The sequence below is a fragment of the Aphelocoma coerulescens genome, chromosome 5 (genome assembly GCF_041296385.1).
Source record: "Aphelocoma coerulescens isolate FSJ_1873_10779 chromosome 5, UR_Acoe_1.0, whole genome shotgun sequence".
Taxonomy (NCBI): Eukaryota; Metazoa; Chordata; class Aves; order Passeriformes; family Corvidae; genus Aphelocoma; species Aphelocoma coerulescens.
The window spans coordinates 34,429,650-34,456,545 of record NC_091019.1 but is presented as its reverse complement, the minus strand read 5'-3'; the positions used below and the strand labels follow the sequence as shown (position 1 = coordinate 34,456,545).

The window sequence follows — 26,896 nt, the reverse complement described above, 5'->3', positions numbered from 1 at the left end:
TTTGCCTTTGTTTACACTAGCTACTTCTCAAACTGGAGAATATTTCTAGGGTATTTGGAGAATGTTCAAGATTTTCATTCAAACAAATAAAAGATCTTATTCACAGTTAGTAATACAAGTAGTAGAATGTTTTATTTTTCTAAGTGCAATGTTTTCTAGAGATTTCTTGTGTCCTACAAATCCCACTTGAATTTTGATAGCACAGGTTAGAAATACCTGTTGGAGTTCATGCACAAATTTGGCAATAATGTTTATGACTTGATTTAATATGGGCTTTAGCTTATACAAGATACTTGATCTCTTCATATTTGGGTATTATAATTAATGCAGCTTCTCTGAACAAAAAGCAGTATGATCTTGAACCACCCCTGAAATATCACAGAAACGTGCCATCTTTCTAGTGCTACTCATACAGTATTATCTGTATGCTGTCCCCTACTCCTAAGAGCACAAAATGCAGCTCGCATTTTTTTCTCATACAAAAGTAAACATTTCATTAAAATTACTCTGAAGAGAAGAAATCCCTCTTTCCTCTTTTAATTCTCAACTATGAAGCCTATACTGCCGGTTCGTAGTAGCCAGTTTGCTTTCCTGTTAGCTGACTGTGGTTTGCTATTTTGTCTCCTGGTTTTGCTGTATATATCATAGTTATTGCTATTTTCTCATTGTGAGGTGTTCAGCTTGCAGTTTTAGTTGGTGTGTAAGATTTCTTTGAATCCTCTTCTAGAAATAAATGTGTTGATTTTACCTCTCCAATGGACAATGTCAGTTTCTGTTGAGAGGTGACTAATCCCAGAAAACTGTCCTTTGCCTTTTCATTCCATATTGTTTGAAATAATGGATAATACCTTTTTTTTTAATACTGTTCCTGTAAAAGGAACCAACTCAGCCCTTATGTTTCTATGGTGTATTCATCAACCCACTTCCACTGTCTTGTTTGAATAGTGGTTAGGATGAACCATAATCTAGCCATAGAATTACATATGTGTGTTCGTAGTCTACTGGGAAACAGTTATCAAAATTACATAAATCTGTATGTAAATTGTAGGTGATTAGAAAAAAACTCAGAAAAGTAATATATGTATGAAGACAGTGACATATTCAAGATTTAAAATTGACTTTTGTTCATGTCTAGTCTACCAAGCATAACACTTGATAAATTGTAAAAATCTGCTCCTAAAGTGACTTTGGCTTCAATTAATTTTCTGTTTATTTCTTCCCACTGACTCCAAATGAGTGATTTCTTGTGTGGAATACCACATTATTTATTTTTCGTATTTAAATTTTGGTGAGCTGAATCCCACCATCAGTAGTGCTTGTTTTAAAAATTGTGTTAACGAGTAATGTCTGCTGCTATCAAATTCCTCATGCTCACTTTTCTTTCCATTTCAGAAGTGGCCTCAGTATAATAAGAAAAAATTATTCTGTTGTTTTGAACTGATTTTAGTCCTGATTCAGATGGCCATAAAGCACTCTCTTACGACCATGTGTGTTCAGCTCAGTGTAAAAGTGTTGTTTGAATAAGAATCGATTCCTGAAATAGGAAGATTGTATGTTGTAATAGGATTATTTAATCCTCACATACTTTACTGAATGTTTTCTCAAGTACACAATTCCAGATGCACTTTTTTTTTTTGAACTGGAGGATCTTTGAGGTCTCTTCCAACCCAAGCCATATTTGTGAATGGTTTTTTAGCAACTTCATTTTTATATTCTATATTAATTCAGTCAAAGCTATTCTCTCTGTTCTTCAGGTTAGATTTAACCCATATTTTTTAATTAAATCAACAATGTATTTCATTGCATTTTTTTGTTTGCTCCCAGTTTAACCTTATGGACATTGCTTAGAATAACACACTGAAATCAGTTTTTAAAGTATTATCAGAGAAGCTTGAGACATTGTTATTTGTGGTTTAGTTTTCTCTTATTTGTTTATTTACAGACACTGAATAATGTATATTGCACTCTTAGAGGATAAAAAGTATTTTAGGCAGAAGACACACTGCAAACCCCTCAGTTATAAATCAGATCACATATGATTTGAAATCTATTTAAAGCAGGCAAATATTTAGAGACCATTCAAATGGCATGTGTGCTGTGTATATTGTACAGAACTCAGGTCCTGTAATCACTAATAAATCACATGCAGAAAAAAAGCAGCAGCAGCATACTTTCCCACATCATTGCAGATAAGTTGTCTTCATAAAGCTGAAGTTTCAAGGAAAGTGTGTGAGTTACACACTTTCTCACCAGCAGTAAGTGCAGTAGTCCACTACCTCATGAACAGGCCTGCCTGGTGTTCAGGAGAGTGAGAGGAATACAGTTCTGAAATTGTTAACAGCTGCTGTGCTTTGCTTACCCTGCTTCCTTCATTACAGCTTGGCGAACTCATTCCCTCTGCTGTACCTTAGTCCTCTGTGTCTGTGTATGTTTGGGTTTCTGCTGGTGGTTCCACATTCTGCATGCTTTCCTCAGAGTGGAGCAATGTGCTTTCCCATAAGTGCTAAAGGTTATGGGGTCAGCCTCCTACAGGCACTGTATTCCTGAAAAATGGGCTCTTTCTGTTCATGGTAACTCATGTTTTGATGTCATTGTTCTGAATTGTTCTTCATGTTGTAATATTGAGTTAAAATGTACTCCCGTAAGAGTTAGCTTTTCATATTGGGCTGGAAACTCTTCATCTTTGTCTAGCAATTTGTTTTATTATAACCAATGGCTTTTAATTGTACCTCCCATAATGAAGAGCTGACTTAATACACTGTGCTAATCTTGTTATGACTTTAAAAAGGTAAGTAATTTCTCTAACAATTCCTAACAGTCGTGGTAAAGTGTTAAAGGGTTTCTCAGTTTTCTTTTTTCATTATTTTTCACATAAATTCTTCACTTGTAGCATGAACTTTTCTTTATGTCTTTTTCTATTTTTCTTGTAAAAAAATTTTTAGACTGATTTTTATTTGCAGCAAAACATATTATGTAAATTTAAATTAATCCAATTTAGCCAAGCCACTGTTTTTTTTTTTTTCAGACCAATCATGACTGATAGATAGAAGCTGTCAGCACAACTCTTTATTTTTACCATTCCCTTTATTTATTTTTGAGTACTTTATTTCACATTCTATTTACTACTTCAGCCTGTGGGAGAAAGCTTACTCTGCATTCCAGCGTGATGAAGTTACATCTTCAAGAACATAAAATCCAGTTTACTTAAAATACAGAGTAATGTGAACTGAATGCTTTGGGTTTGGTTACATTTTGTCTGAACTATGCAGGGGAATGGTACTGGCTGGTAGCCCAGTGTATCTTCTGCCAAGATAGATTGGGAGCCAAGAGGCTGTAGCATGGACAAACAATAAATCTATACTTTCCCTGTGAAAGAAAAGACAGCCATAGGTTGTTATTTCTGTAACTACCTGTGAATGAGAAGAATTATAGTAAATACTACTAATAATAACTCTCCCCAGTCATTCATGGTACTATATGCAATGTATGGATTCTTCACTTAACAATAGCTGTGAAAACAATATAGATTTCCAGTAAATGTCACAAATAACGAAGTAGTGAAACACACAAATATTGAATATGATAAAAGGCACTTAAAGCACATGACCCCATTTATAAAAAGCTCCATTGCTGCCAAAACTGTATGTGTTAGGAAACTGGTGGGTTTTATTCAAAATCAGTTTACTGGAGTTTTGATTAAAAATAACATTTAGGATAAGAATGTGCAATTCATATTAAACAGAAGTATTATGTAATAACTAATTTTGATGTCAGTTATGTTAAAACATGGTTTGTATTCTGCAGCTGTGAGCATAGGTTGGGAAACAATCAAGTCTGGCTGATCAAGCCTTTATTTTATTATCATGGATTCCTCTTCCACAGCTGCTTTTAAAATTTGTGGGAAGCAAATTATTTCTCATACTGCATATGTTGCCCATCAGGTGAGTGATAACATGGAAACTTTAGGCTGGGTGTAAGAAATCAAAAAGTAAATATGAAGTCCTCTGTGTGCACAGAATTAAAAAAATGACCTGTAAGAGGCTGTATGTGAAGCCAGCTGTCTTTTGTTACCATTGTCATTTGGACATTTGAAGAGCAAAACTTTGTCAGCACGTTTTTTATATTGCAAGATTTGATCTGCAAATCTCAGCTGCTCTGTTCATTATAAATCTCTTGTTTTTGTCCATACACTAGCTCCACTATAGGTTGGAAGGGCTTAAAGATGAACTGAGGAGGAATAGAGGCTACAACTCGAGAGTAACTATTACTGCTCAAAGGAGCTATTTTCCATTCGCAAACATTGCTTTGCGCTATGGGTTTGGGCTCCTTCTGTTCCTCCACTTTGTTGAAAGACTCTCTCTTGACTTCCATTTTACTTCTTTAGCACTGTCTTTGTCTGCTAACATTTTTCCTCCTTCTCTAGTAGCTTTTATCTGTGTCCTTTGGATCACATATTTTACTTAGTTTGTTTTAGTAGATCGTTTCAAATGTTTGTGTTTTGTATTTTTGGTTTTTTGCCTTTTTCTTTAGGACTATGTTATTTCACTGAATTTCATTCCACAGTTTGCTGAATCGCTTGGTTATTTTGCAGCAGGTCCATTCCTCATTTTCTCTTTTCATGTTTTTCAGTGAGAAATAAGAGAGCCTCTTCCATTTTAAACAGTAGCCTTACACACATAGGCCCATGTCTCCTTTTGCATACACCATCTTCTGCCTTGCAACATCCATCCTGCTTCTCTCTCCCTCTCAAACTGTGCTTCTCTTTCTTTTGTGTTTTCTTTCCTACCATTATATCACCTTTTTGGTCCAGAATTGTTCTTTGGTAAATTATAGTGAAATATTCACTTCTTCCAAAGAGAGTTCATTTTATGCCTTTGAAATCCGGTAAAACAACTCTGGGCCAAATTTGGGCATCATTAATATTTTGTTTGCAGTTTTCTTGTATAGTAGTTTTGGTGGGAAGGAGGGAGGGTGTGGGGTTTTTTCTTTTTGTTTTTGTTAAACAAGAGTTTTTTTCAGGGAAGGACACCATAACCCACTCTAAGTTGCAACATTACTTTCCATAAGTTATTCCATTACAATAAGTAGACTGTGTTGCGCTGTAGAATCCAGTTTTTTTATGTGGATATCTATTTGGGGCAAGCTGCTGTGGAACAGAAGAAAGAGGTTTAGAAGCTGGGGCACAGTTCATTTCAGCCTTAAATGGTTGTTCCTTTCTGAAGACAGCTTTTGAGGGGTTGGGCATTTACCATTCTTCATCAGTTGTTACATCATACATATTCACTTTCTAGGCAATTTTTCTGTAACTGCAAGTTCAAAGCGAGGTCTGAAAGATAACTGGATTCACTCCTTTGCTTTTGCAGCAGAGACAAATGTTCTGCTGGGAAATTACACCCTCAGCATCACCTGTGCTATTCCACTTCTTTCATTACATGTCCACAGTTTTACTTTATTAGTGTTCTCATTGAAATTTAAAATACCTTTGTCAAAAAAGTCAAAAAGAGAAGGATTCAATTCTTATGATCTCAGAGGTTTGTCTTCCTGTGAAGTTTACTTTAGCTGGGGTTTTGTCCACACAAAATGATTTTTATTCAAGTGCTGCCAGTTCGGTCAGCTGGCTGGCAGTAGAGTCCATCTGAAAACTTGCAATTTCAGGGTTATTATACATGGTGCTATCTTTCCAAATCTGAGAAGAATTAACAGGAATTGATGCTTCAGTATAGATAAAATTTGAAGTGTGTTGTGTTTACAGGGCTGATACTCTTTAAAAAAATAATTCTTTTTTAAATCTGCATGGTAAACAGATAGAATTGTAAATATCCAGTGTTACTAGAATATTAGATCAATGTGAATTGTCCAATTTCCCTGTAGCCAGACTAATCTATCTGGAATAGCACAGTGGCAGCTAAGCATCAAGGAAGAGGATTTGTTGAGAAACCATGTCATTCTCACACAGTTACTTTTTAAAGTAGAATTCCACTATAAAATTCATACTGAACATAGCATTTTTTTAACCAAATAGGAACAGCTGAGTAAATTTATCTGGCTCCAGCCAGGAGCCATTTATACAATTGTGAGTTGCTTATACAATTGTGAAAAATTCATATTAAACATCTTCAGAATCAACACAATTGAAACCGAGTATTTTAAACTCTCTACAATACCTGAAAATAGCAACAGTAGAATTTTCAGTCAGGTCATATAGTTATGTTAGTATTCTGTCTAATCATCAAATAGGACCTAGATTCAGAGCTACTGTAATTACAACCGTGTAAGAAAATGTGGGTTTTCTGTTGAAAACTGATGCTTAACACGTAATTTTAAGCACTGTTATTTGATTTTTCTCTCCTACTGTCCTTAGGCCATCTTGTTTCTTATGGGTGGGGTGTGGAATCAAATTGCTTGTATCAGATTCTGACCATCAGCTTACTACCCTTCTGCTTAAATATACTTACCTCATGCAAAATATGTAAGAATGTTGCTGAAAATATGTATAGCCTCTGTCTTAGATCCCAGGAGCTTGCCCATTTTATCTCTGTATTTTGCATTCTTGTTAACTTCTGTAGCTCATAGACTCTGTGCTCTCTCTGCAGGTCCAGTCTAGGTGCAGCAGCAAAGAGAACATCCTCAGAGCAAGTAAGTACAGAAACTTTCTACCTCTGTTGCGAAACTAAGACTTCTCAGAAGACAGCAAGTGCTAGTCAGATCAGAAGTGGGACTAAGTGGGTTTGCAGAAGAAATTTAATAACTTAAGGCAGTGAAATCCAGTCCAAAGGTAAAACTGTAAATAGCTCATAGTGTTCATGTATTAATGGAGAATCACCCTGTAATTTATTCTTCCAAGTTGTTTTTTTAATGACGTGGAGGTCTGTGTTGTTTGTGAGGTTTTGTTGTAAATGATCATGTGTGTGCAGGTTTTATGGGCAAGAATTAACACTCCAAGACAAAGAAAATGGAAGTTCTCAAATTAAATATACTTTTTTTTTTTTTTTCATACTTGAACATGAATTTGAATGTTGGATTACATAGAACCAAACAAAAAAATGCAAAGGTTAAGAATTGACATTTGATCCAAGTGATGTGTTGTTTAATTTGCGCAATTCTTTTTCTTTGTGTTGTGGGAGTCTTTTCTAGTCTAAAATTTGATCCACCCTGTGTGTGTGTATATATATATGTATAATGACAGGAATAGGAAGTTGTTTTGATGATAAAAGAGAAGGCTGTCAAGAATTTTCTACCTTATGCAACCAATTGAATTAGCTGCTTCAAAGCCAGAGGATTATTTTGTCATACAAAATGCAGCTTAATGTAAGTAGTTATTTTTAGAGCTCTCTGACATTTCACATTAGTGAAAGATAAGTTGGTAAAGTCTGAGGAGTTGTTTAATGTCATTTGCTTGTAATTAAAGTACCATTCAGTAATTTTAGAACTTTAAAAAAGTCATTGTTTATCTCTAGGTCTCTTTAAACATGTGATACTGCTAATAGAAGAGTTAGCATTTGTTTGTAGGAAGAAATAGGAGAGAGAGAGGTTAGTTGTTGCACCAGCATCTTTCTTTCTTCATTAAGGTTATTCATGCTAGTGTTAACCTAAAGGGCCTCTTTTTCTTGGCTTTTCTTGCAGAAATAATGGGTGTTACTTTTGGTGTTGGAAAAAAGATGTCAGAATTTAGGGAATTTTATCTATTTTCCAAAAAATCTATGTTGGAGAATGTATTTCTCAGAAGATTTTAACAGAACCTTAGTCTTAAGGAAATGACTTGCATTAGGGACAGACTTGCAAATCTGAAGGTTGTTCTCTGGGGACCATTCAAAGCATTCAAAACAGTGAATTCTGTCACTTTTTAAGGGTTGAAGAGGCGAAATGTGAGTTTCTGAAGTAGCTGAGTTTTAAGTGACAGTGAAACTACTGGTAGTAGCAGTAAAAGCAGCTAGTGGCAATACCATAAAGGTTGTTTACTGCCACACAATTCCCTCAGCTTTCATTGCTGTGACATATTTTTTCTTAGCATCTTCCTTCACATTTTCCAACTTAAAACAAAACATCAGGAAAATGTTTTTTGCGTATATTGTGTGGAATCTGCTGGGCCTGCAGGAATGACAGTGCTGCTAAAGCAGGGTTTCTCTATGCAGAGGTGGGTAGGGGAAGTTTGACTGTATTTCACAAATGCTTTCATTTTCCTCTTTAATGGTGTTGTTAACAAAAAACAGGCATAATAACTGGAAATGTAAGCTTGCTAAGGAGATCCCTGTTGTTAAAACCAGGAATGCAGTTTTTCCATTAGTTACACTTTCCTCTTAAAATAGTTTAGTTTGGATCATTTCTCCCTAGTTTGCTTATGAGAAAGCTAGGTTTAAGAGTGCGCAAAGTCTTAATGTAGTTAGAAAACGTCTCATCAGTTGTTTCTCTCTTCCTCAGAATGTCAACTGCTATCTTAAGGAAAAGAATTAAGTCAATTAAAAATTATTTGTGCTTGACAGATTCACAGTGCCTGCTTTTATCATCCTGTTACCTTCTAAATATGCACAAAGAGATTGTTCAAAAAATTTCTTCCAGAATCATTCCTGGAAGAATTAGGTGGGCAGTTTTACTTGTCTCTACTTCTTGCTCTGAAAGATAGTTACTGTGTTAATAGCAAAAATAATTAGTGAACAATCTCTCACATAAAAAGGCAAGCATGTGTTAGTGCTGAACAAGTTTTTTATATACAGATTAATTAAGAAGGCTTGTCTTCTGAAGGAAGGACTTAGACTCCGTGATTGTTGTGCTATTTTTTACTTACTTTTAATTAGAAGACTAGACTTAAAGCAATAATCTGGGTTTTTTTGCAGAATCTGGAGACAGATGTGCAGCAACAAATTAGATATTTATGTAGTGACTGCAAAGCAAAATCATGTCAATAAAAATTAGTTTCTATTATTTGTTAATGCTTTCTGTATTGTGTTACTTAGGAATATCATTACATATCACATATAGAACATCATCCACTTTGGCTCTCATAAATACATTCTTGTTCTAGGTAAATCCTTTCAAGATACTCTGCAATTGTAATTGTCTTCATCTTTTGGTTTTTATCTGTTACTCTTGTTTATGTATTCCTGCAATAGTTCTCTCTTCAGTTGCTTATCTTCACTTTCAAAGTCCTTCAAAGCTTGTTGTCCCCTTGTTTAATCTCTCAGTAAGTATCATGGATTCAAACATGCTGTTGGCTTCATTTTCAAACAACTTCTGTCATATTTTCTCCCTACCTGTCCCTCACACTTGGGAAAAGTAAGCTTTCCTTAAGTTGTTCTACTGCCTTCACTCTAATCATACTTTTAAACAACACTTTGCTATGGTGACAACAAAATCTTGTCAATTGGTAGGATGCCCACTAGCTGGAGACACTGTCTGCTGTCTTGACTGTCCAGTGGTTTAATTGTGCTCTATCTTCCTTTTGAACCTTTTGACTCCCATCTCACTCTTGGATTGTAGGTTCACTGGCACACTTTATCTGTGCATGGCACAGAGCATGTTGAGATGTTTGTGCAGAACAGAATGGAGTGAATTGTCCTGAGTTCATAGAACTGAGTTAGTCTCAGATTATCATCATCAGTGTAAAATACTGCATCACCTTGAAGGGTTTCTAGTTTAGATTAACCAATCTTTTCATGATCATCAAGACTTCTGGTATGTTCTTCATTATAAATAAGGACATACACTCTTGATTCTAGTTGAATACAGTGTCTGACATGAAATCTCAGTAGTGTTAACTAATTTAATTTGCTCCAGATTAGTTTCAGTAAAATCGTTTAAATGAACATCACTACCTGAATCTGCTCATTGTAGCACACATAAACTTGCTTCTTTCTCATTGCAGGTCACAGTGCTGTTGACATTACCAAGGTAGCAAGAAGACATCGCATGTCTCCATTCCCATTGACATCTATGGACAAGGCCTTCATCACAGTTCTGGAGATGACCCCAGTGCTTGGAACAGAAATCATCAATTACAGAGGTATTTTAAGTTGGATTCTTCATGAGCATCAAGGCTAGGCATTATCTGGGAGACTGTTCTTGACACATAACAAAACTATGACAGGAAATATGCTGAAAAGTGAACCTAAAGTAGGTAGGGAAGCAGAAACCTCCTCCAGGGATTCTTCCAGATTGTCCAAAAGTAAGGTGGTGAGCAAAGAGATTGTGGAACTGTAAACCTCAAGAGGCAAAAACATTTAGGACATTGGTGTGCTACAGACAGCAGAGAGATATCAATGGTTTCTGAATGGAATATTCTGTCTTCTGGCTTGGAATTTCAAAGTTTTCATGCTCTTTGCCAAATCTTTGTACTACCAGAAGCCTTCAAGATGTCTTCATACTGACATACTGATTCAGCAGACTATATGTAGTATCACACCTGTGTATTTAGTGACTCCAAGCAGAGTTCAGTGCTCCCCTGTGCCTTGGCAGCACAGTTTCTGAGAAGATGCTCCATATCCTCCATTCAGAACAGCACCAATACTGGATCAACAAGGAATATGCATAATACACCCTGCACTTTCATAATGGTGTGCAGATTAGAAGAAGGCATTAAGGCATAAATGCCTAAGCATAACTATTGTGCCTTTTTGGGTAGCTGTCAGTTAAATGTCTTCACTAAGACAGCCCTTTGTGAACAATATGATGAGCTGCAGGGTTGGGTACATTTAGTCCAAATAAATGCTATGTATGCAACACTGAATTCCTGAAATAAAGGATGAAAGACTGGCATCTGCCTCCCTGAAAAATAAGCACATCATGTATTTATTTTGGTATGTCAGATACAGTTATGGTACTGTAGGATTATTATTCTTCTTTGCATAAAAGAAGTTTTGATTCTAATTCCAGAACATATGTATTGTTATTCCTGGCACTCTTATTCTTTCAAAAATAATGAACTGAGTCTGCTGAGTCACCATAGTTTTGACTCTCTTCCCTCTCACCCAAAACACAAGTGTTAGATCCATGGTAACATTAGTAGAGACAGATTCTTGATTTAATGTTCACATAATTGTACCAACAATTCCTTCATATTTTTGCACTGTAGTGCAAAATTTTATCTTGCAATTTATTTTTAAAGTAGTATACACTTATTTTAGCACTGTAAGATTTCCAAGTATGTAGTATGAAATTTCAGGATTGAGCCTATAAGAGACAGCCTTAAGGACATGTCTGTGTCTGTGATACTGCAAATTCAATTCTCTTAATCTACAGATACAAATATCAAGATGGAAATGCATTTTCAGAAGTTCTGAAGTGATTACCATAATGTTATACAGACATACATAGGATTGTTTTGTATAGGCATGTGTGTGTGCACATGTATGTGTTTGATAAAAGATGTTAATTTTGAAGAATGCAATTAATTAAGAACCAGTTTTTCTTGTAGCTATGGGTTTATTTATTTTTCTGTTCATATACATCTAATTTCAGAAAAGAATAAGAAGTAGTCCTGGAGGTCTGAAACTGGATTCAGAAAAGCACTATTGTGCTGTGTCTGTTTTCTTTGTGAGTTTGTGTCTTGATTTAATGCTGAGCTTCTGAAAACTATCTTTCAGAAGTACAGTTTCTCCCTAAGGAAAGTGAAATGTGTAAAATTCTAGGAGTGCTAATTGCCTAATTAATTTAACCTGATTTAGTTACACTACTAAACATATTTCATAGCATTCATCCTGATAAATAAAGCTGCTGAATGTTATTCTGTACAGATACCCAGTACAGTCCTGATTTTATTCTTGATTAAGTCAAGGTATGCTGTATCACAGATCTATCTATTCTCTCCTAACATGAGGGAGAGGATTATTAAAGTTATCTTTTGAAACATGTCTTTCATGCTGGTGTGTTGCTCAGTGACTGTATAGGTTATTTAACCTCTTTCATATTTAAAAAACCAGAAATGTCATAAACCAAAAGCATCTGAAGCATGGTTCTCACCTGCCCTCATCAATATCTTGCATGAAGCCCCCAATTAGCTTTTTATTCCAAATAAATGAGGTTACCTGAATATAGCTCTGTGGGCACATAAGGTTAAGTTTTTAGACAACATGATTATGATTATTCTTCTGAAACTAAGAAGAGGCAGCAGTTTAATTGATAATAAAATTGTAATGCAGAAGCAATCTATGTTTTATGGGCTGAAGCCCGAGAACAGCACATTTATTTTGGTCTAGTCCAAGAGCCTAAGTGATTGTTTTGATAGCATTGACTTTTCATGTCGTGCTGAAGTGCTACCAGGGCAATATTTACAAAATCCATCACCTCCTAGTACAAGATCTGTCTTATTGCTGTGCCCCAGAGAAATCAAAGTTCTTCACAGAACTGTACCAGTTTCACCACCTAAGCTTAGCAAATACCCACATTTGAAAAGTGACTTTAATGTAATTTTCCATTTTGTGTTAGAAGGCTGTGGGCATCACAAGGGACAGTTTGATGACATTAAAATAATTCAGAACATCTTTCTGAATTACAATTAATCAAAATAAGGTCAAACTGTATTTTTAGAATAATTTCTTAAATAAAAGAGAGTACAAAGGTACTCAAGATTGTCCTCTAGTTGCTGACTTGCTTCATTTTAAATGCCTAAGGCTACTTCAACAAATAATTCTTACCTTTTTCTTCTTATAATGAAACTCATTCCCATAAATGGCTAGCCATTTATTCCTTTCAAATATTGCATGGCAGTATGCCAAGAACATACTGTTCAACTTTGTTCTAATTGGTGTGATTTTGCATGCAGACACAAAGCAGAAGGAAGGCACAACTTGCCTCCTAAAATTAGAAGTATCACTTTTGTATGAGATTCTGTGTATCTGTGAACAAAGGATGTTTTTACTAGACCTTTGATAGCTGCCTTTTCTGTGCTATAATTTAAATGTATGTGTCTGTCTGCATTCTTTTACTCAGTATAAGTGTACAAGCTTTTGTGAGCTTTCTAATGACTTCTGTATTGTGTATCACAGGCACTGATACACAGGTTTGCACGGGTGAATTAATGGCCATCACAAAAGTGCTTTTCTAGTTGCTTTAATGGGTTTCAGTAGCATTTTCATGGCAATGGTTATTTCAGCAATGCAGCATGAATATTGACTTCAGGCTCAAAGTTGATACATATGGATATGAGTACAATGATGTTGTAGTTATGATAATTAATTGCTAACTAAATCCCTTTGAGTTAATAAGCAAAATATAATTTTCATTATAATACCACTTCACTGGAGCTGAACATTTTCAAATCGAGTCGGTGCACTTTTTAACAAAACCTGTCCATTTAGTGTGTGGCACTAGCTCTTCTGCCTTCCCTGGGAATCCAGAACCACACTGATTTCCCTGTCTGTAAAATAAGAAACACACTTTATGCACTTTTCTTTTTTGGCACATCTCAAAGATCATAATCTCTAAAGTACATATCCATGCAAATTCTCCTGGCAGAAATAATCCTGCATCCTCTCACTCCGTCATCTTTCAGCTGGATATTGCCTTCCTGTGCCACAGTGCACCGTAGGAGCAGTGGCTTCTATTATGAGCAGGGCTTCCCTTCTTCTACTTAGGCATACTGGAATCAAGCCAATCTCAGTAGTTCTGACCCATGTGACCCTTCCCAGTATATCTAATCACACATGTAATAAATCTGCTTTCCCTCTCACACCGTATCAAGGGGTAAGTTACATGTTTTCTACTCTGTTCTATATCATACTAAAAAAAAGCTCTTGCTAGTGCCATAAATGTATCAGCCACTTGACTGAGGGAGAAGTAATTCATATTAGTCTCTACAGGGAGGCTGAGCCAAATTACAGCTCATCAGTCATAGTTGCTAAGTGTAGAGAAAGAGTATGTTTGAAACAGCTATTAAAATATTTAGAACTATAACAGTGTAAATTTACATAAATAATCCTGTCACTTATGTGCACTCACCCTCCATTAAGCAGAAATGCTCTCAGTGATTAGGTGAAGCTAATCTATTGCAAAACGTCTTTGTCAATTTATGAAAACTTGCCCATCATTGCCATTCTCAATTCATTACCTCTCACCTTTTGTGCACAGGATTCACTTTTGAAAAGTCATTTTAAAAGTTTTTTAAAAAGAAATTTAATAAAAATTCAAATAAAGGAAAATAAAGAAAATACATATATTTAAGAGATGTTAGGGGGAAAAATTGTCCTGAAGAAACAAATACTTGTTTTTCTGTCTGATCCTTAATCAGAGCTATCACCTTTGGGTTTGGGTACTTGGTATTCAAATCTATTGTGAGCAATTTCACTATAACCAGGAGCACAGACTTGAACAAATCCTTTATCACTACTTTCAGACTCCAATCTTTTTTCCTTTAAGTAGAGTCAAAAATCAAAAGCCTGAGAGATCTCTATGTCCCATGCACATACATCTCACCTCTTGGCAGCGCACTGTTGTTAACTTCGTTTCCCCCTTTCACTCACTGTAATGACACAGAGCATCGTCTTTTCTTTTTTCTCTAGACGGAATGGGCCGAGTCCTTGCTCAAGATGTATATGCAAAAGATAATCTGCCACCATTTCCAGCATCAGTAAAAGACGGTTACGCTGTCAGAGGTAAACACTCTCTTTGTGGACATGAAGTACAGTGTCTGCCACTTCGTAGCATGTTAATTCACCTGGTTGGGATCCATCAGGGGTTATTTTGGTTTAGATTTGATACAGATCATTGCTGAGATCACAATTATATAAAATGCAACTGTCTTGAAGGAAGGCCATAAAGCTGAGCTCAGATCTTTTAAGTGGATACATGTGTACACAAGCAAATGTACATCCATGTGTGCTCCTAGACATGGACCTCTCTTGCTCATGTGTTTCTTGGAAACATTTAAAATTCAAGAGAATAACAGAACATCTCTTTCTGAATTACAGATTCATCTTCTATTCCTCTGTTGTAGATTTAATGAGGATTTTCTTATATATCTATTACTTTGTTGAATTGTTACAGATACTGATTGCATTAGAATTTTCAAAAAACTTACCAGCATGTTCTCTTACGGAGACATCTCAAAAGAAGAGGTTCTTACTTTAAAAATATTGCTGCTGACATATATAAATAAAATTAGTTGTATGACTTTATTCATTGCAAACAACGGATGTGGTTTCCCAAGAGACCTGAATTCATACTCTGCTTTGCCGGTAGGTGCTGTATCATTTTGAGCCACTTGCTTCTCTGTGCAGCAGTTTTTCCCTTTGTAAAGTAAGAACAATGATGCTCACCTCATATATCTATGAAGGAAATTTAAAATATACAGAATTGAACATTAAACTAGTAGTGATTTAATTGTGGTAGTGGTTGAATCATCACAAGACCATGTTGAAACTTGTACACAATAGCTAACTTTCTTCTAGGGACATTAAAATATCTTTTTTGTTACTGGCAGCTGAAACCATGGCAAGCAACTGCCCATGAAATAGACTGTCTGCAGATTCATGCAATGGATGTAATCCAGTAGCTTCCCCATAGATTTGATATAAAAATAAAATTTCAGGTCTACAAGATGAGTGTGTGCGAGAGACAGGCAGACCAAAATGACTAGTAACAGCAGCAAGGGAGTGCATATGTAGCCAGAGAAATACAAGTAATGTAACACTGAGAAAAGCTAAGAGGGTGAGCTCTGAGTAGAATGCTGAGTGACAAGGGCCTTGGGATCAAGCCAATGCTGTCTTGCAACCTGATTGCTGCAGGGTAAGGCAAAGCACAAGTACAATTTCAGTAAACATGCAGAATGAGCAGAGTGATCATGAACTACAGCAACTTCTGTCAGAACCGATACACAAACCCTCATTTTGGTGGTGGATTCAAGTAGAGTAACACTGAGATATTTGAATGCATCCAGAGAAGGACACTAAAGCTGGTGAAAGGGCTGGAAGGAATGTCCTATGAGGAGCGGCTAAGGACTTTGGGTTTGTCTTGTTTGAAGAAAAGAAGGCTGAGAGGTGACCTCATGGCTCTCTACAGCTCCCTGTAGAGGTGAAGGGCACAGGTTGTCCAGCGACATTATGTGTGGAAATGGTTCAAAGCTGTGCCAGGGATGGTTTCGATTTGACATTAGGAAATATTTCTTTGCCAGGAGGGTGGGCAGACACTGGAACAGACTTCCTGGAGAGTGGGTTGATGGCCCAAGCCTGTGTGTCAAAGGCATTTGGACAATGCCTTTAAAAATTTTCTTTACATTTTGGTCTGCCCTGAATTGATCAGGCACTTCTGTTCTACTCTATTGTTTTGTTCTAATCTTATTGTTCTTGTGAACCTGTTGTCTTTGGATATGAGGAAAAAAAGCTTTTAGGCAGAGATAATATTGACTACATTAATGGATACTTCTTAAGCAAAGTTAAAGATTAGCTTTCAGTGGCATAAAATGCCTGCCCAAACTGTCTTTTTCTCATTTTATATCAGTAGTACATCATCTATAAACTTTGTCTCCATATTATTATTAGTGAGGGAATAAAATCTAATTCAGTAGCATTTTATCAGGTTTAAAATAATTTAGCTATTAGGGGTTTCTTTCTCTTCTTTTGCTGGATCATCCAAGAGCACTTTTTTCAGTGAAGGTCTGATAACTGTTTTCAGTAGTATTACATACATTATTCAAGGATATCTTGAATAGTTGAAGAGTCCATTTCTACTTTGTTATTTTAGTGTTCGCTCTAAAGCTCATAGATTAGTCTGTTTGATAGGCTTTTAAAGTTAAGTTAATTATTAGTCTTCAAACATGACTAAGTACCATAGATAATGATCTGCAAAGCTGCAGCCAGTGCATGAGTACAAATGTGGTAAATCATTATAGACTGAATGGGCATCCTTCCTGAAAGCAGTTATTCTCTATACAAGGTTACCTAGGTGGATATTAAGGGTGCCTGAAGTAAAACAGAAGTTATTAAGACAAAGGTTGTCACTGATTAGACTTCATCTCTAGGAAATCAACTTTTGACAGCTACAGATTTAAAATTAATAATAATACATATTTATATGTGATCATTCAAGCCGAGTTTGTTTGAGCATGCTTGGCAGCATGACTGCTGTGCTTGGAAAGGCAGAGTTGCTTGTGGTTCATACATGCTTTACACCATGGTAAAGCCTATAATACCACTAATGCAACTTGCTGAAAACCTTTGAGGCAGGCAGGAGCTTAAATGTCATTAGTAATTGTGCCTTTGTTGTCCCTGTAAAAATGCAGATTTGCTAAATTGGAAGTCCTGAAGACTTGTTAAATCAGTGACCTCTGACTCTTAATTTTCAGTATTGCAATACTGTCATGAACACACTTAAATCTTTGTTATTAATGTAATTCCTCCTAGTCTTCATTTACATGACCTCATACTGCCCAGAAATTTTCAGTTAAAAATACTCTGTTCTCTAGAACCTGTGTTTTTGAAAATAATAAACACATCTCAAAAGGACCTAAAAAGTAAAATGTTTGCAGAACTTCTATAACCTTAGTCATGATGACACTGCAGAACTGAACAGTAGATCATCTTTGCTCTTCTCCTGTTCTTAATTTACAATGCCATAATTTGTTTTGGTTCAGCCTTTACCGTTTGTGTTGTCCCTCTTAACAGCTGCTGATGGCCCAGGAGATCGATTCATCATAGGGGAATCCCAGGCTGGTGAGCAGGTGAGCACAATTTCTTTTCTTTTTTTTAATGTATTTTTCTTCTGTAAGATTTTGCTTTGTATTTTTACAAGCCTTGCTAGTGCTTCAAAATTCAATAGTCTTGGATGTGGTGTGAAGTAGGACACAGCTGTACTGACCCTCCTGATATGTGCCTTGGGATGTGATTTCAGAAAGTGAGGTAGTACAGTTATATAAGGAACTAACAAGGATATCCCAAAATACTTCAGTGCATTGTGCTGACATGTCTGATAGGAGTGCATACAGTAACCTTCTACCCTGGTACAATGTTTGAGGACATGAGATTTCTCATGGTGCAGCCATTCATAAGCAGAGAAAAGCATGATTTATCCCCCTCTTGCTGACAGATTTTTAAAGGATGCCAGCCCAATAACTGTTTCTGTAAGATGCTTCCATTTTTCACACTGATACCTGCAAAATGAAGTGTAAGAATTTTGTATGAAGCCTTTAAAGATAGGTAATGATCAAAACAATCTTGAGGAAGCCTGGCAGCAGCCTGGTTTGAGGCTGGTTTGTGAGAAGAGTGTTTGTGCCCCTTTAGTAGATACATGGATTGATTTTAAAAGCAAGTTGAGGCATGACCCATTTGTGACCTGCTGTGCTCTATAAATATTCATGAATAGATACATTTTGTGATTTGCTCTCAAATTCAAGAGTGTATTTCATGAAATTTCTGTACTAATATTGGGGTACTGGGAAAAAAAATCAGTTATGTTCCACTGCTGTTACTCTGTCCATTTAATCATACCTGCCAGCTCTGTTCAGGAGAGCATGAGTTAATCCAAAATGTTTCTCCAGCTATTTAAAGTCCTGATTTATAATTCTGTGTATTTTATGTGAAATGATGGAGAAAAGGAATAAGTAACAGGCAAAACAAGGAATTGATAAGTTTTAGTGAGGATTTTATGGGGTGTCCATTTTGAGTGCTAAACACAAAAGCCCAAGTAAAATTGACGTATTTCAAAAGTTGTATCAGGTTTTAGAAGTATTACCAGTTGCAAGATTATTCCATTTTTTTTAAATGGACTTGAACTGCCTCTGAATGTGTAATAGACATTTAATTTGGCTAATCATGATAGATAGGGAGAACTGTGAAAATTGTTTTTACTTTAGGTCCCATCCAGCATCATGAATTATACTTTGGTGTAATAGATACCTTCTCAGTACTGATACTCATGTGAACTTAGATTAATGGATCTGTTGTACAAAACATGTAAAATTACTTTAAAGTCTAAAAAAAAAAGCAAACTGATGAATTCAGCAGTTTTTTAACCTGCCTTGTATTTTTAGCCCTTCTGACTGCATTTTTAAGCATTGGTCCAGAATCCAAAGTACTAACAACTATTTTTACAGCCCTTTTTATGATCACTATAAAATATCAAGAACCAGCAGAGCAACCCAATGAATTATCACTCCTATCACATTCCCCTGTCATCAGTATTATCATTTTGCTAGTTAAATATCGCAGCAAAGTGTTGCTTAAAAGCAGTACTGTTGAAGTTGTCTCTAATGGGGAGTACTTCCCATTAGAGGTCTGAAGTGTTTCAGTGTCCTAATCAGTTCAGCAAGTTTGTACAAAAGATAAAAGGGCAAATGGAAGCCTCCTTCCCTCTGACAAAGTTCAAGAGCTCAGAAATGTCTCTCTACAGGGACAGTCTGTCCTCCCAGATTACTGGGAATAGGAAGGCTCTCTGGCAAGGAACAAAAATTGGGTGGGGGGGAGGCATGCAGAGAGAGACTATTTCTGAAAATACCAGTGGCAAGTTAGAAAAACAAGACTGTTGACCTCAGAATAATTGGTCAAAGTTTTTTTCTGGGGCAAACACATCTTCAGGTTCATCTCCTTCCCAAGAAATTATTTATAGCCTTGGAAGGCTCCTCAGTCTCATTTCACCCTTCAGTCGCTCTCAGCAGCAACATTCTGCTTTTCATGTTACAGACCAATTAACGGAATGATTCACAGCAGGGAGTTCAAAACAGATTTAGATTTGGCTCCTCCTGTAGGGAAAAAGGTTATGTAAATGCTAGTAGCAAGGAAGAAGATGCAGGGAGGCTGTATAGCCAAGTTGGACATTTCTGTATCAATTTTTAATTTGTGTATTTTCTGATTTCCATCTCCAGATGGTCATGTTTATGTCAACCCTTTTTTTATTGTATATCAGGGAAAGCTTTCAGACACTACCCTGTTTTGGGAAGGTTAGGGCACACTTGAGATTACTGGTCATGAGCCATCCACAGTGGCCTGTGTGAAACACTTAACCATAGGAAAAATGGCTTTCCTTCTGTAGACTTGCATAGTCAGACCATAGCATTTCCTGCAAGACTTTCTAAAGGGGTTTGTAAGAGGCACTATGACTAACCAGCTACAATATAGGATGAAAAGCAGACATTTTCCACTATTCCATTAACTTGTGCCTTTTTACAGAAAGGTGTGTGGATCATTCTAAGTCACAGGAGAGGTGTAATCATGTGCAGGAGAAAATGCCTGAGATATGGGCTGTGCTTAGTAGATTATTTCTGGGGTTTATTCAGTGACTAAAATTGAGTAGATTATCAGTAATTAAGGCAAAGGACAGAAACCAGTATTCCCCCATTGCAGGTAAAAGTGAGATCTCAAAGGCCTCTAAGAGAGCTGCTGTGAAATTTTTGTACATTAATATGTTTTCTGAGAAGCAGTCATTTCTTTATCTTCATAGTCTCTGTCATAGAGGAACACAGCCCTGGAGATTCACAAATGAATCTGGTGGTTGACTTTTCTTCATAAAGTTAATCTGATCAAATTCTCAGCAGACAAAAAGGAAATTAAATGTATGAGCAACATAACCAGTTCTTAAAGCAACTGTTATTGTATCATAAATTTGTTTAAATGTATCACATCATTGCATCTCAAAAAATTCACTCATCTAACAATAAACTCCAAAAACATGGTTAGTTACAGCACGTTTCATCACCATAGACTCTGATTTGTGGCAGTGGTAGACATTTTGTGTTCTTTGTGGTGCTTTTTAAATGGGAGAAATTTTTTATGCAATACGTTTTTCCTCTGAAAATTGTCACTTAAGTCAGCAATACTTTGTAAGTTCAAAACAATATTACCTATTTGTAATGTACCTTTAGATTATATCTACAATGGTATGCAAAATACATAATCCAAGGCATAAGCTTTGCCTTTTGTAACATTTCTTTTCATAAAAATCAAAATTATACACTAGATAGCATTCTTTTCCCTTTTAAGCTGCTTTAATACAAATGGCAGTATCTCTGCTATCCATCCACATCTCCTTGAATAGTCTGTGGTAAGGAACAAATGCCATTTTCTTAAAAATATTATTTTTATGTCATCTGGTTTAGGTACCTAGGTTAGGATAACATGAATCTTGCCCTAAAAACACACTGTGTCATATGGCAAGTGTGGGTTTTTTAAGTTTATATTAGCATTTTATTTATGTTCTTCTCTGAGGATATTAGATTTCCATTACCTGTAGAAAAGGGTCAAGATTCAGTCAGTTCCAGGCTCAGCTGTTTCTTGGGGTATGTAGGTGGCTGTGATACTGTGATAAGCCAGATAAAAACCATTCCCAGCCTCTTCCTAGGGCTTCTGTCCCAATGAATAGCCTTTGAAATACACACATTTCAAAGTAAGACTCACCTTTCAGAGGTTATGATGGTGCTGAAGTGGAGTAGAAGAATAGGCAAGGCAAACAGCTTTATACAGCTGAATTGCTGACCACTGGTCTAGAGTTTGGTGGTCTCTGTCAACCTCCTGACCAAAGTCATGGAGTAAATGCCTGCTGGGCAGGAGCAGGTAACAGCACCTGGGCAGTACTGCCTGTGGGCCTGTGGGTTGCTGTCAAATATCTGCTAATCACAGTTTGAGAAGTATTGGATGTATTCCAGCACTGCATATGGAATATAGAGTCAATCTGCACATGAATTATACGTGTGACACGTACAGAATATGCTGCTCTGATCACAGCTGTGTAGATCTGTGTGCAGCACATGTTCATTACTAGCATTAAAGCCTAAATAAGCCAGACTTACTGCAGTGCCATGGGGAGCAAGCAATGAAATCTCAGTCATCATATCAGCTTCTTTTAGTTCCAGTTTTTTAGGAATATTTTCTTTAGTTATTTATTTCTTAGGTAGTTGTGGTCAAATTATGGTTTTACCCTGGATTTTGACAAATGTTTATTGAAATAGTCTGCCTGGTGAGAAATGTTATTAAAACCATGTCATTTGTTTTATCATGTTGTTCTGATATGTTTATATTCTTTGTATTGCTTCTGCTGAAACTTTTTAATGTCCTGCGACTTTATAGAATTGTAGAATATTATCAATTTTAGGCTATTCTAAATTGACCCTCACAAAGATAGATATTCTCTGGGAACTAGTATTGAGCCGTCTCTCAGTATTAGGAAATCTGCTTAAAAATTAAGCAGTTGGTTACATTACTATTATATATTGGTTTCCATATATAGTGTGCTGCTAAAGTAAAACAGAACAAAAATCCAACCAAAGCAAAGCAATTTCAGCCCTGGCGACCAGAGTATTCTGCAAAAATATTTATGTACTGAGGACTGCCAGATTTTTGCTCGTGGAAGTTTCCAGAAGGTCACCACCTAACAGTTAAATTTCTAAGCCAGTTATTTTTCTGTGCCAAGTATTCTTCTGAGTATCAGTATATTTCTTCTTCTGAAAGTTGTTCATGTGATAGAAATACAAGGAGATAAAACTGAAGCCATATGTGGCCATATAAATAAAGCCAGGTGTGAATTGGAGTTTATTGTACCTGTTGATACCACTCACAGTACATCAAGAGTAGTGCTGCAAGTAAGAATTCTGGTCTTTCAGGTAGATTACTTGCATAAAGTTCAAGTGGTTTGAAATTTTTATTTCAAAAGTAGATTAGTTTCTGGTTTTTTATTTTTCAGCCAACTCAGACTGTGATGCCTGGTCAGGTAATGCGTGTTACAACCGGTGCTCCAATTCCGTGTGGTGCTGATGCAGTGGTGCAAGTGGAAGATACAGAGCTCATCAGGGAATCAGATGATGTGAGTCACAAGTTAAAAAACTCATTTTTCTTTTGTGTGCAATAGAAAATGGCACATGACACAACCCTGTAAATATGAAAGACAGTCATACAGAAAAGCTCTTCAGTAATCTCAGAAGTTTGAGGGGTTTTGCATCAGTTCCTAGTGGCAATTCTCACTTTTTCAGGCTGTGTTAACAGTACCACAGACCTTCCTGTTCTGAGTGATTTTTCGTCGAAATTGTCGAATGCTGACTCTAAAATACTTGGGAGCATGATTTGAGTGGAAGGCAAATGCCTCCTGGAAATCCATGCCTACAGTCCAATTTGAATGCCTACTGTACTGTATTCACATTTTAAAATATAGGCTAGTGGAAATCTCACCAAATAAGAAGGGGGAAAGTTTTCTTAAATTACATATTGATCTCAGAATAATATGAAGAGGGTTCTGTATTATCAGAGTTGATCTTGTTTCAGCAAAGGTGAATTTGGTGGATTTTGGAGAATACATCTTGTACGAATACCTTCCAATGAATCTGTTTAGAAAAAGAGGTTTTGTTATGAAACAGGGGAAGTAAATGCTTCCCAAATTTTTTTAAACTACAACTAAGAATTTAAAAGACCTTTGTGCTTCTTTAAAATGAGAACGTTACTGAATTTAAGACCTCTGAAAACCAGGAAATGGTTATGGTGCATATTCCCCTAGAATGTAGACATAGCCCTGGTTTTGAACAGATTTTCCAGCCTACCTGTAAATCATACTGGTGCACTACCTTACAGATGCTGCAAATATGAACATAGAAGGAAAACTCTTAAAAAAACACAGAAAAAATATGAATACTGTAGTAAAAATTCATTATGCACAGTTGTCTCAACATAGTGAAATGTGCTTTTTATGAAGCAGAGGAGCTCTCTCTAGACAACTTTATTCCAAAGAGTCCATCTTAAACTTCCTTTATGTTCAGAGAATTGCTTCTGAATCCCAGCTGTGATTTCAGGGCACTATCATCATGTTTCCTGTCATCTGAGAGACTTAAGGCAAGAAGATACGTCTCTTATTGACACAGCTTCCAAGTTCAGCTTTGGAATGAGCTATGTGTATGGTTCTGTGCTCAAATCAGCCTTTGCTCTACTGCTGCTGTTCTGACAAGCTGTTCCACTTCACTACAGCTCAGTGTCAGCATTGTGATTGCAGCTGGGGTGTAAGAGATGAATTCTAGTGTTCAACACTGATAAAGACAGCAAAGACTGAAACGCACTCTTGGGATTCTTTCTCATGCCTTATTAAATGCATAGATTTTTACATCTAATGAACTCAGCAAGCTGTCTAGGCTGTCCTTCTTCCTATCAGAGAAATTACTGAAATTATCCATCCTGCTTTGAGGTTACAGATGTATATGTGTAGATTTTATCTTCTTGTAAAATACACCATTGCCTTCACTGCTTGTTAATAGCTCCATTAGCCTTACTGAGCAAGTTTTTTGTGGCCACTGCTCACCTCATCATGAGAGGACTATCACATTGCAGAGCAACACACATGGAAACCTTTTATTTTTCTACTTCTTCTTTGGATGACTCTGTCCTGCCTTCCACTTTTTACATGCATGCTCTCCTCTGCATATGAGAACATGTTATTTGGCTATGTGCTTAAACTCTGAATATTTTCACGAATGGTCAGCCACCTTCAACTTCTTTTTCTTGCCTGTAAGTATGAGGTAGAACTCTTTAGTTTCTGCTTGTCTTTGAATACACTGCTCTATGAATCCTGTTGATAATAATTAGTATCATTTAATTAATATGTTAATTTTTTTCTCCTTCTTTTCATGTCTGGGTGGCTACGTATTTCAGTAATTTTTTTTTTTTTTTTTTTTTTTAGTGTTAAGAACTCCTTCAGGGCTGGGATTTAACTGAAGTGAAATCTTTAACATCTGAAAAATGTTCTTCTGGAAAGAGATTACTTTTCAAAGGAACTCATTCCTTGAGTTCTAGTTGTGGTAGCAGTACTTAAATTTCATAGCAAGCATTCCCCAAATGACCTTAGAAGCCATAGGCCTGAAAGGAATTACATCTATACATCAGGAAGAAAAATTCTCATCAGCTTGCCAAATGCACATTCATTAAGAAACATGTCCACACCTTTTTCATTTTGAGTTTTTATGTCACCTTGTAGGAGAAAGGAGCCCAGTGTGATCAACCAAAACAAGAGTTAGATCCTGCATCAAACCCAAGCATCAGTGTATCAGCATGGATGCCAACTGTTCACAGCCACCAGAGCAAGCCACTCAGATATAGTTCAAAATATATTAATACACAGAAAGAATGCTGCCTGACACACACCAAATGAAAGATGTTCTCAGCATAATGCCATACCTCCCTGCAAGCCCCTCTAGCCACCTTGAATTATGTTGTATTCCTTAAGCATTCTGGGATATCCATCAGTTCCACAGACATCAATCTCTGTATACCACCATGTTGTCCATAGTCACACTTTCCACAGTGCCTTCTAAACCTGGGATTGCTGAGTTCCTCAAAAGCCTTTTTTTTAGTTATTTCCCCTAATCCAGCAGTCCTAGATAGGACCTTTTATATTAATCAAACGTGTCATTCCCTCTCCTCTTGTTTCTCTTAAAATCTTCTATCCATCTTTAAATGTTTTCAAAGATACGGAAATTTCAAACCTTCATGACTGAACAACCATTGCCAGAGTGTCATAAAAATAATTATGGGACTAACCATTGCCCCAAATTTTTATTGCTAGACTCAAGTGTCTTTTACAGCCTCCGGTGGCAATAAAGGGGCAAAAGGCCATTCTGGGCACCAGCACAGCCAATTTGATCACTCACAGCCAAAAATTGTCTCTTATACAAAAAGGGCAAGTACAAAAGAGACAGAGTTTGCAATAAAAGCTTCTGAAAAGCATATAAAAATACTGGGATAAAGTAAGAAAAATTTTTGTTAGTAATTTTCTGGTTTTCAGGGGTTTAAATTCTCACAGTAGGTAAACAGAATCATAATCTCTTATAACACATTCATTAGCTTTAACTTTGGGGCCTTAAGTTTAGAGCATTTAGTTTGAACTCAGAAACTGAGGCCCATATCACCTTTATGAAAAAAATCCCAGTGTCCTATACAACGCTTCTGTTTTTGTAAAAATTCCAAATAACACTGATCTGCCTTGTTTTTCTTGTAATATTAGTGTCTGCTTTATAACTTCGAGGTATTTAAATGTGAAGCACTACATGACAATGTAAAAACAAAATTTGTTTCAGTCTAAGTTTAGATTTAGTGCTACTGACAGGCTGGCACTATCTCAAAGATGACTGTATATATCACCAACCCATTTGTAGGGCTTAAAATTAAATATTAACAATACAGATTATGTGCCTTTTATTGGCATTGAATGAATCACCAAACCATTGACATTCTGAACAAGGAAATGCATCAGACTTTTCAGGCCATTGTCTCTTGTTCACAGTAAATAAACAAGACGAATGAGCCCCTTTCTGATTTGTACAAGGCTCTCAAGTAGGAGTATCCAGTACAGGAATCTATATGAAAATCCTGAAACAGCTGCAGCATGTAGCTTCTTCCCACCTTTCTGCTAATGTTGTGACCTACTGTCTGCCAGCCTAATGGTCTTTTTGAAGTGCCATCTTTGAAATGGTTTGGCCAGATCAAGTTGGTTGAGAGGAGTAGAAGGAATCCATTCAGTATACCAGATCAACAGATTGTAACACAGGAAAGCTATGGAAACACGGGTATCATTAAAAAAAAAATAGGAAGCTAAAACTACATATTCAGTGCTGGTCCTCCCCTGGTGAGCTCATCATGAAGAGCATTTCTTAAAATGCTGTTCAGTTTTAGCACACATTGTGTTACAACCTTGATAAATCAGGAGAACAATATGATGCTTAAACCATAATGTCTCAGTGTAATGAGTGCTGTAAGCTGTGTAGACTTCTGAGAAATTAAACATTAATTTTCTTTGAGTAGCTCAGCTGACCATATGTGGTATCCTTGTGTTCCTAGGGCACTGAAGAACTAGAGGTTCGAATCCTGGTGCAAGCTCGACCAGGCCAAGATATCAGGTCTGTATTTATTAAAGTATCTCTGTAAGGAACAGAAGGGCTGATGATTTTTAAAGTAATTTTTTAATCATGAGTAGTACTGACATTTTGACAGTCTAAGGAGTGTCCTTGGACACT

General features: G+C 36.4%; 1 protein-coding gene across 9 annotated transcripts in view; it reads left to right on the top strand.

The window, feature by feature from the left end:
• The window catches only part of GPHN (gephyrin), a 280,057-nt gene that overhangs the window by 222,545 nt on the left and 30,616 nt on the right, over positions 1 to 26,896 (top strand). For all 9 annotated transcript variants that reach the window (XM_069017668.1, XM_069017667.1, XM_069017665.1 and 6 more), the window contains 6 exons: positions 6,594 to 6,636; positions 9,860 to 9,997; positions 14,490 to 14,582; positions 17,589 to 17,644; positions 22,594 to 22,713; positions 26,721 to 26,779. In XM_069017668.1, coding sequence (XP_068873769.1) covers positions 6,594 to 6,636; positions 9,860 to 9,997; positions 14,490 to 14,582; positions 17,589 to 17,644; positions 22,594 to 22,713; positions 26,721 to 26,779 — 509 coding nt within the window. The remainder of the gene's footprint in view (positions 1 to 6,593; positions 6,637 to 9,859; positions 9,998 to 14,489; positions 14,583 to 17,588; positions 17,645 to 22,593; positions 22,714 to 26,720; positions 26,780 to 26,896) is intronic.